At 39.1% G+C, this 11,170-nt stretch overlaps 1 protein-coding gene across 1 annotated transcript; it reads right to left on the bottom strand.

The window, feature by feature from the left end:
* LOC130630054 (uncharacterized protein K02A2.6-like) lies at nt 1-3,791 on the bottom strand. Its single transcript, XM_057443454.1, has 3 exons — nt 3,779-3,791; nt 1,839-3,662; nt 1-1,778 (listed from the first exon to the last, which is right to left on the bottom strand). The coding sequence occupies exons 1-3, from the start codon at nt 3,789-3,791 to the stop codon at nt 1-3; spliced, it is 3,615 nt and encodes a 1,204-aa protein (XP_057299437.1).
* Nucleotides 3,792-11,170: the final 7,379 nt, after the last annotated feature.

The raw sequence follows: 11,170 nt of genomic DNA, 5'->3' as shown, positions 1-11,170 counted from the left end.
TTACGCAGTAACGAAATCTTTGAAACGAGGTGGTGGTTTAACGTTTCGAGTACGTGTGTTTCTATTTGGAACGAAGAGTTCTTCATCATTCACCTCTTCCTCGCCATACGCAATGGTCTCGTCACTGGATGGGCTTTCTGTGACAACGGTATCATCAGATGACGTCAAGTCGGTTTCGTTCCCAGGGTCGTTTACAGTTGGTGGCAGGTCAAAATCGTCATCAGAGCTTTCTGTTGCAGAATCGGTTGTCACTGTCGGTTGTTGAAGATGTCGTTTATTTGACCGCTGGTTATTTCGCATGAAGTAGGGTTTGACGTGAGAGGAAGTGCGCATCATAGTTTTTGTACCGTCTTCAATGAAAATTGCATTTCCTTTTACAGCAGTAACAGTACAAGGTTCATCGCGCCATCTAGGGGTAAATTTGTTGCGATGTGTTGACTGATTGGCCACAAGAACCTTTTGCCCAGGTTGAATGACATGACTGCGAGCATTGTTGCGTTTGTCTGCATATTTCGCGATTCTCTCTTTTTGGATGCGGTCTCGGTTTTTAACGACAGACATGGTGTTTTTGGAACTTGTGGTTGAGGCTGGTAGCTTGTCTTTAACCGGTCTGTTAAGCAGAAGCTCTGCAGGAGTGGCACCAGTGGTTGCGTGCGGTGTGGTACGGTATGCTAATAGGTAATTCTGGAGGGCAGTTCGCCAGTTCTGATTTTCAGCAATTGCAGCTTGGATGGTTTTCTTCAGATTTCTGTTGAACCTTTCAACCTCACCATTTGCCTCGGGATGGTATGGGGTAACTTTGCGGTGCTCCACCCCAAATTCTTTCATCAAAGTAGCGAAATCTGTATTGCTCCGGAATTGTGGTCCATTGTTGGTCACTATTATCTCTGGCGCACCATAACGACAAAACATTTTACGAAGTTTGTCAACGATATTAGCAGCAGTTATTTGGCGGATAATCTCTACCTCGGGATATCTGCTGTAATAATCAATGCATACTAGCAGGTGTTCACCAGTAGGGAACGGACCGCAAAGGTCACAACCCAACATCAACCAAGCTGAATCAGGTATTTCTGTCATTACTACTGGAGTTTTGATTTGTGCACCAGCGGTGACTTGACATCCATGACATGACTTAATGTGGGCTTCAACCGAGGAGCCCATGCGTGGCCACCATACTTTTTTCCGCAAACGTTGTTTTGTGCGTACTTGTCCCTGATGTCCTTCATGTGCAATGGAGATGATGCTTTCTCGCAGGGTTGGCGGGATGACAATTTTGTTGGCAAACATGAGAATGTCATTGACAATGGATAGTTGCAAACGTGAGGGATAATACTCTTTAATAACATCCAATTTTGGAATGGTTCCAGATGCAAGGTGTTTCTTAATGAGGGCAATGGCAGGATCATCATTCTGTGCATCACGAATGTCTTTCTTTGGTATGGCAACTGGTAGTTGTTTACTTTGAATAAAGTTGACAAATTCTTCAGTCATTCGGTGCAATGGTGTATTGTCTTGCATCGGGTTTGACCGTGACAGGTAATCTGCTCCATTGGTTCTGCCTGGGTGATACTCAACCTTGAATGCGTATGGCATGAGTCTCATAACCCAGCGTTCAATGCGTGGTGGAAGCTGTTTCCTACGAGGGGAGAACATTGTCACTAGCGGCTTGTGGTCGGTTTTAACAACAAATTCTATACCATAAAGATAGATTCGAAACCGCTCTATTGCAAATAGGATAGCCAAGCACTCCTTTTCAATCTGGCTATATCTTGTTTCTGCATTTAGTAGTGAGCGACTGGCATATCCAATTGGTTTTAAGATACCATCTGGCTAACGTTGCATTATAACTGCGCCAAGCCCAACAGGGGATGCATCAGTAAAGATTTCGGTGTATGCGTCAGGTTGATAGTAAGCAAGTGTCGCACTGGACAACAGCATGATCTTAAGATCATTGAACGCTTGTCGTTGCGCATCTCCCCAGCTCCATTTAGTGTCTTTGCTGAGTAGTTGACGCAATGGTGCAGTCACAGTTGAGAAGTGTGGTAAGAATTTGGAGCAGTATGTCACCATGCCAAAAAAGGATTGCAATTCTTTCACATTAGTTGGTGGTTTGAGGTCAGCTATAGCTCGTACTTTCCTCTCATCCGGTGCAATTCCATCTTTTGACAACTTGTGACCCATGTGGATAAGCTCAGTCTTCAGAAACTCGCATTTCTTTAGGTTTACTGTGAGATTTTTCTCTGGGAGACGCTCAAATACGCATTGCATGCGATCCAGTAGATCTTGATTACTAGTGCCACCAATAATGATATCATCTGAGATGTTACGTACTTTAGATAGTCCTGATAGTGCAAGTTCCAATTCTCGTTGATATTGTTCAGCGGCAGGGGCGATTCCATATATCAGCCTTGTGAATCTGAATATACCATGGTGTGTTGCAAAGACCGTAAGGTCTCTGTTAGCCTCGTCTAGAGCAATTTGGTGGTATCCCTTGTTCAGGTCCAGCTTTGTGAACACTGTGCACCCGTTGAACTCATGCAGCACTTCTTCCAGAGTTGGTATCTGATACGGTTCTCTTATGACTGCGGTGTTTGCAACACGCATGTCAACACACATACGTGTGCCATCAGAAGGTGTTTTCTTAGGTACGATCACAAGGGGATTAACCCATGATGGTGGTGATTCTATGGGCTCGATGACACCGAGTTCTGAGAGTTTTTCTAATTCCATGTCCAGTTGTTGCTGCATTAGGATCGGTAGACGTCTGGCTTTCTGTGCGACTGGAGTTACCGTGGGATCTATTTGGATTTTGAGGTTGACATCTTTCAGTTTTCCAAGGCCCTCAAACCTGTCACCATAATTGCAAAGCAGTTGTTTTAATACACCGTCCTCGGAGGTAGAGATGTGGTTCACCTTGTCGTTCTTGGTTCCACCTGGGCCAACTCGGAGTAGGTCCAATTTGCAAGCGGTTTCCACACCCAATATGGTGACAGAAGATTGTGGTACAACAACAAATCTGGTAGACACGACTTTCTCTCCAGCACCAACGACAACCCATATGCAGCCATTAACTTTGAGCGGTGACGACGCACCAAAAGCAAAAACTTTCTTGTGGTATGGAAGGATAGGTGACTTTAATTTTAGTGCACTAAGGGTGCTTTTGCTGATTACATTGATGGTACTTCCACTGTCTATGAGCACATTGACACGTTGTCCATTTACATCTGCTGGGTACATGGAATTTTTATGGTTGGGACAGTTAGGGTCATTGTCGATGGCTAACACAAAATCATCATCCGAGGAGGAGGTTTCAGCAGTGACGTATGTATCTAATGCAGTACATGCTTTAACATAATCATTTTGGCCGTCTGCGGCCTCTGGCTCAGGTAACGTGTCAAAAAGTTCACGTAAATCTTCACCCGCACAGTGTAACAGAAGAGCTTTCTTCTGGGTGTTATCGGTAATACCTGCAGCTACTAAATACAGGTCAAACCCATTTCTCCACCTCTTCCAGCGGGTGCCTAGACTAGTAACGTCGCCATTTGTATCAAAGTGTGGAGGACAACTGATGTCCACTGCCCTAGCCATAATGTAAACACAACACGTCTCTGTGGCTAGCTCTCGGAGTGGGTAAGCAGAAATAATTGAATAATATCGTTCTAGATATCACAAAGGAAGTAGAAAAAGTAAAATTGTCCTGTATGTAGGGAGATTCGTCAGGATTAACAAAGATAAACTCGCAGCGCCAGTGTGATGATTCAAAACATATGTTTACTTTTTAGGTCCATCTTACGGTCTCCTCAACGATGACCTACAGATCCGTAACAAAATATAAAAGCAAAGGCGATGTCGGAAGGCATGTAAGCTCCGCGTGCGCGAGAGGCAACGCAGATATCACACTCATTGATATAGTTTTTTCAAAATCAAACCATTTTTACCTGCTGGACAGTTATTCCTCCATCATGTTATATATATGACAGTTTCTTATTTATTTCAATACGCACTAAATGCTGGACGTTCACGCTGCAGGTCAGGCTTGCTATCTTATTTATATTATTATTTATACTTTTATACTATTGTTTATACTAATGACACTATTATGCTGGACATTTTATATTACAAATCGTTTCGTAGCTGGTCTTTGAAACTCGACTTCTGGTACAAACCATCAAATCCTTTTTGACTTGCGACAATTGTCATTAAGTATACCAACAAGAAACACACCTATGACGGTGGGAATTAGCTCTACTCCTGCTGGGCATCCAGTGCAATTGAAACTGTTTAGAAATAATTGCCCGAAACAGTTGCACTGGTATCTACTGATGAGTCATCAGGTGTTTTCCTATTCATTTTGTTGTTCTTTTCCTTTTTTCCAAAAAACAGGTTGTATAAAGGTATACATAGCAAGACTTTCTTTTGGAAAAGATTATTCAAATATTAAAAAATAAGAAAAACAAAAAACAGAAAAAACTATAAAATTTAAATAGAAATCTTCTCTTTTTCATCTTCCTCTTTCTAAAATGACAGATGATAACATTGCAGTAGAGCAAATATACTCAGGTTTAAAAATAACAGAATATTTGTTTGTACTTAAAGTTTCGTGCTGCCGCAAGAGCAACAATCCTCACCAAACTAATCCCTTAAATACAATACAGTGCAATGTTAATTGTCATATCTTCTTATCACATCAATCTTTACTGTCAAAAGACGAAAGCAAAAACTTTTTCTTGTGATCCTGTGTATGTTGCAATTTCAAACTTTTCGTTTAGGCACAACGAACATGTTTTTCTGTCCAGTTTATACTTCTGTACTTTTTTTATGTTACACGGGGATTCTTTCCTTGTTCTTTCTTGTTCCAAAACTCTGTGGAAAGAGATGTACTAGTTTGGTACTTTTTAGTGTTGCAAAGTCTTACATATTTTGTTGCCTCGTTATTGTCCATGAATAAAGTGCTTCGTAAATACTGTTTTTTGACAAACATTCGTTGTTCAATGGGCATTCTTCTTTCTTGAGATAGTTACAGTTTTTACTAATGGTGTATTATTTTTGTACATAAAGTTTTGTTGTGGGCAGTGATTATAGATTCCATATTGGGCATACAGCTATTACTAATCTTAACATTGTTCTTGTTGAATTTTTTGTTTAACTTGTGGTCTTTAGGAAATTGCTTTTTTAAAGAATTTAAAAAGTACTTCCCCACATTTGTGGTAACATTACAGTTGTATGGAGGTTTAAACCAAATTATATTTCTTTTACAATTTTTATTTTTGCTTTGCGAAGTTCTGATAGTTGGGTTATATTCGAATTTGTGAATGGATCCAGAATTTTTTAGTGCAGTTTCATAGTATGGGACAGGTTTGTTAAATATAGCTTCATTTCATGTTAGATTTGATAAACGTGTTTCAATGGATAATGGGATTTGTTTTATGATATTTGGCGGGTGGTTTGATTCTTTGTGGACATAGTGTGTCTCGATGTCAGGTTTGCTATACGCAGACTGTATGTGGAATCGGCAAGGTTTAGTGTAAGATCGAGGTAGTTGACAATATTCATGTTGTATTGAATTATGATATCTTGAAGAGATAAGATATCTTTATGATATCTTATCTCTTTTTTTATCCTTTCCGGACCACTGATGTTTTTAAAAACTGTAAGGCCATTGTCCCTGTATAAGCCAATGTTTTTCCTATCATACTCTTTCGCTACAGTCGACATCGCACAAGAATCAGTCGACACCGCACAAGAATCAGAATGATGATCTTTTACGTACTGGAACTACACTCACATGTGACACATGTTTCCAATCGCACTCTACTGATGAAATATCTCTATTTCTTGAATTGCAACCAAGACCCACAATTCAAGAGTCATTGAACCTCTTCTTACAACCTGAGGTTTTAACAGGGAATGATAAGTGTAATTCCCGTCAAACAGCAACACGATAGACGGAAATTGTAAAGAGTGGTTCACACCTTATAGTGCAGTTAAAACGTTGTGGTTGTATCTCAAAACAAGTGTCGCCAGTTTCTTGTTTCCCAGACTTCTTATCCCTTCCTCTTACCATTGACCCTGGGGTAAGAACCCCTAAGCACTTTAAGATCATAGCGCTTATAAACCACTCTGGTTCTCTTAATAATGGGCACTATACAGCCATTGTTCAAGACCAAAAGACACACCAGTGGCTTCACTGCAATGACAGAGCTGTGACACAATGTGACGTTCGGAAGAACTTAACAGCAAACTAACCCATGTCTTTTTTTTCCAGGCAGTTTAAATTAATAAAAAATAAAATAAAAATAGGAAAATTAAAAAAAAAATTGATAATTAACACGTCGCTTGCTTAGTTCCCTTTTTACAGGTTCCTACAAGTAAGAATTCTGTTCCTTTATATGAGCATATTCTTTAAAGGAGCAAAACCTCTAGAATTTAAATTTTAAGACTTAACTGGTCAAGTTTATCATTGTGCGTGCACTTTGTAATTTTCATTCCTTGTCTTTGGGTGTGACGACCCCACTTATTACCCCAGTCAACCCTTGTTTTATATGTCAATAGATTGTACGAATTAAAGAACATTTGATGACAGAGAAGGATTGTCGTAGTGGACCTCGGATTGAACGAACAAACTTTCTTTCTCTGTTTCTCTGACTGTACTTCCCAACAACCAACTTTCTTTAAAAATTTCCATCGTGCTTAAACAAAATTGGAGACAGTGTTACAACATATAAATTATGTTTTTCTTCTATATTTGTAAATGTATATATCAAGCAGCCTACTTCCTTCGTTCGCCTTCTTGAATTTCGAAATCTTACGTCTGTTTTGGTCGTCAAGGGAAACTTGGATTTTCCGACGAATACAGTTATACTTTATTTTAATCACGTGATTTTGTTCAGTAAATTAAATTGTTTTATTTTCATCACATACTTTAAAATGTAAACAAACAAAATCTCGCGGTTTTTCTCTGCTAAAAAGACACGAACAGTTTTTTTTTTATTAGGCATATTTGTTTATAAGAATGTCAAAGTGTGATTTTAGACCAAAAACAATAAGCTGTTAGTTTAGAACAGTATAAACTTAAAATTAATGAGTAGCCTTGTTATTCTTGTAAAAAAACATGTAGTATTTTCGGCAACATCAACGGAGAATGAACTCATCCACTTTGCTTGTTACAGACAGACAACAGACACACACTCTCCATATTATTATAAGAGATAAAAATAAATTGAGAGAACAAGCAACAAATTACAACTGTGTAACAACTCTGAGTCTTATGTTTTTAACAATTGTCAGGTTACAACTAGTGGTTTTCTTATATGCTGTCTCATAATACAGTATGGAATACAAATATGTAGCCTATTTGAAATTTCCTATAATAAACTTATTCCTATGGCGAAATCTTGAAAGCAACTTAGTGCGTTTGTTAAGGAGTCCTTTGGATTCAACCAGTTAATGCACACCTTTTCAGAGAGACAAAGTTCGCATCTTATTCCACATCTGTACAGGAATGCCCTAGCACCAGTGGTCCATGTCAGGTCAAAAGGAGTAGAAGTGTCCTTTAAATGCCACATGAACTCGGTTTCGTTCTGGTATTTCTTGTGTTTAAAGGATTTTACATGGTTCCTGTAACGCGTTTTAAACTCGCCCTCACTGGCACCAAGATGTGCTTGTGTTCGTATTTACTTCGAGCTTATATACAATACATTGCGTAAGGCACTTGCCGTTAAGCAGGCACGTCGGCTTTGATTGACAGTTGCATAAGCGATGTTCTTGTTCAACTTCATATAGCAAAAACTAAAACATAGATAATTGTCTTTTCTTTTTAAAAATAAGTATAACAACTGCAATTGTTGACATATTATGTGGCAAAAATTTCAAATATCTTACGTGTATAAAATATAAACAGGGTGAACTGATTCTCTTCATAAATAAACATACAGTAAAAATTAGCTACCTACTTTTCAGGAGTATGGTTAGGATGGGTCTTCAGTCAATTGATTCCTCCTTCCAAAGAATGGCATGTGGCGGATTCCGAAGCGGAAAAGTTGACTGGGTGGTGAAGTGAATTACTTGTTTAAGCTCGAGACGATATGTAATGGTTTTCTGGGTTGCCACAACTGGGTTCCAAGTCTACCTTTCTAAGGGGCGGTTTCCTGGTTAGCCCAAGCATTACAATACGATTTCTCCAGTGTTCATGTCTAAGGTCAGAACGCTTTTCCGTTTCCAGGTTTGCTGCCTTTTATTCCTGGGCACAACCTCTCTAAGGGCTGGGTTTCAAGTCTAGTCTCTTTTAGCCCTGGGCGGTGTGTCAGTAGGTAAAAGCGACAACGATACGATTTGCAGCTGTCGACTTTTCTTTTTCAAAGTTTAACAAAAGTTATTGGTTTTGGCGGACGGTGTCAATGAATGTGGCTGGTGTCTTGCAGGAGGCAGGGGATGCTTACTCAAGGGCTCGAACCAGATCCCAAGCATGAGTGAATTTCACCAATCCTCATGTTTCCACATTCATAGGCGTTTGTTTCACCACAGTCGAAATCCATTCGCTTTCGGGTTATCCCTGTAAAGGGAAGAATGGAGAAGTTTCCCAGTGGCTTCTTATTCTTTGGAGAGAAACCTCTTTTTTTTATTAAACTCTCCGTCTAAAAAAGACTAGTTTTATCTACATTGCAATGTAGTTACTCCTATTCTCACTAATATTTACTACAGCTGCTATAAATACAATAAAATTGTAATAAAAAGCAGTGAAACCTCATCTGTGAGACATCTAATATGTAAAAAAAATGGAAAAGAGAATGCAAACAGAAGATTTACAGCCGAAAACAAGAAGATATCACATTTTTGACAGTTGAGTATCTGGCATTTTGAATTTTGACAACAAGGTTTTAATGCTCCGTTTTCATTACAGTAACTAACAAACCAAATTCAAACAAGTAGCTACTTGTAATGTAAATAAACAGTGCCTTACATAGAAATTGTTGATTTTTTTTAAAGTATGAAAACAAATGTAAACAAATAAGGTTGTATATCCACTGTGAAATTTCATTGTTTTTTATTTTCCTGCAGTAAAGTAAACATAAACATGGACGCCGAAGCTGAACCCAATACTGGCATACCCAAATATTGGAAAGCGACAGTATTTGGTGACCTATTCACAGGCAGATTTGGAAGGTTGGAAGTTCGCATTATCACTGTGCATTAAAGTTGAGTGGTGTTAAGAAATGGATAAGTGTTAAACTGTCTTTCGAGCAAAAGTATGGATTACACTTTTGTGATTGTCATGATCATTAAGTATCTGCGTATCGCTAGACATAAGAGGACGATGAAGTTGACCATGTCCTGGCCACCCTGATTTACTGCTGTCGGTTCACAACAAACAAACGCGTGCGTATGTGCATGCCGTCACAAGTGCAAGAGCAGTGTACATACCGTTGAAACCTCCAAATATGTTAAAGTCCAAAGACTGACTAATTTATATCTCCTACCTGGTCTGTCATTAAATTTTCCATTTTTTGGAAGTCTTTTTAGGAATGGCATCAAGACATCAACCACTTGCAATTCATGTCATATTACCAGCTCCTCAGAAGTTATAACACCATGCATCCAACTTTCTCTGCACCCTACGTTACAATCTTCCTTAGATAATTTCTTTGAAAGCGAGGAGTTGTCAGACACCAATGCCTACTTCTGCCATGTTTGCAACGCTCATCAAACTGCTCTAGTTGAAGAAGAGGTAGTGTCGTGCGGTTCCCATCTCATTTTACAGCTAAAACGTTTTGCCAGTGACAACGGCCTTGTGTCAAAAATTGCCTCTCGTATTACTGCTTACCCTGGTACCCTTTCCATACCTTTTACCGTAGATGGAGAAGTGAAATTTCGTAAAAATTTTCAATTAAGAGCTATTATCAACCATTGCGGCAACTTAAATAATGGTCACTACACAACCATAGCCTTCGACCAAATGGTTTACTGGTGGATACATTGCAACGATAGAGCAGTAATTTTCTGTGATAACTGCCTTATTAACAGTCATGAGTCATATGTTTTCTTTTTAGAAGAGCTGAGGTAAGGATAATTTAACCAGAATGAGTCAGCAAGGGGGCTTGACTACACTCAGTCTTGTCTTTGGAGAGTGACGACTCCACTTATTACCCCAGTCAAAAATAAAACAAAATCAAATAAAAATTAAGTTAGCAAGGGGGTTTGATCATACTAGGTCTTGTCTTTGGAGACTGACGACTCCACTTATTACCTGAGTTAAAAACAAAGAATAGCACAGTTGAACAGAAAGTGGCCAAAGTTTACTTTAGGAAGATAGGGATGTCTAGTTTCTGCTGATGACCGTCCGCGGACCTCTTCGAGGTGACCCAGCTAGACATCCAGGGTACTTAGGTTTAGAAATATGGGTCGAAACCTACCTGCCCTTGGTTAAAGTTCTGTTCATCTTTTCAAATGTGTTGTGTCCTTTTTATCTTTTTATATATTTTTTAATTAATTCCTTGTGCTTTTAGAGGCATTTTCTTTAGAGGAGTACAACCTCTAGCTTTTTTCCAAAGACCTAACAGGCTGAGTTCATCATTGCGGTGGCTTGCCACCTCTTTGTAAATTATTTTCTTCTTACACAACATAACTGAACTTCATGCCATGGCAGAGTATAGAAAGTAACAAGGCGATTGTCAACTTGCTGTTTTTTGTTCTTGAGAGCAGAGAAAAACATAAGTGAACTAGTTGAAAAAAACGTGGACGATGAAAGGTGCAGCAAAACAAATGCAAAGGGAAAACGCCGGCGGCATGGAGATGATTTCCCAGGCTGTACAGCAGAGTTGTCCTGATAATTGTATATGGCTTGCGTCTGCGATTGAAGTGCTGCAGCGCAACTCGATCAGACCCCACACATTTGCTGGGTACATAAAAGATTTGTTGGTAAAGGGTCGTGGTAAATGGCGCAATCTCATGATAGTTGTTGGTTCAACAAATTGTGCAAAAACATTTATCCTTAAGCCTTTGAAATTAATTTTTAATTGCTTTGAAAATCCTTCAATCGACAAGTCTGCCCTTGGTTAAAGTTCTGTTTATTTTTTCAAAAGTGTTGTGTTCTTTTTATTTTCTATATTTTTTTAATTAATTCCTTGTATAAAGGGAGAATTGTGCTTTTAGAGGCATTTTCTCTAGAGGA

The sequence above is a fragment of the Hydractinia symbiolongicarpus genome, chromosome 2, assembly GCF_029227915.1.
Source record: "Hydractinia symbiolongicarpus strain clone_291-10 chromosome 2, HSymV2.1, whole genome shotgun sequence".
NCBI classification, from domain to species: domain Eukaryota; kingdom Metazoa; phylum Cnidaria; class Hydrozoa; order Anthoathecata; family Hydractiniidae; genus Hydractinia; species Hydractinia symbiolongicarpus.
This window is presented reverse-complemented; position numbering and strand designations above follow the sequence as displayed.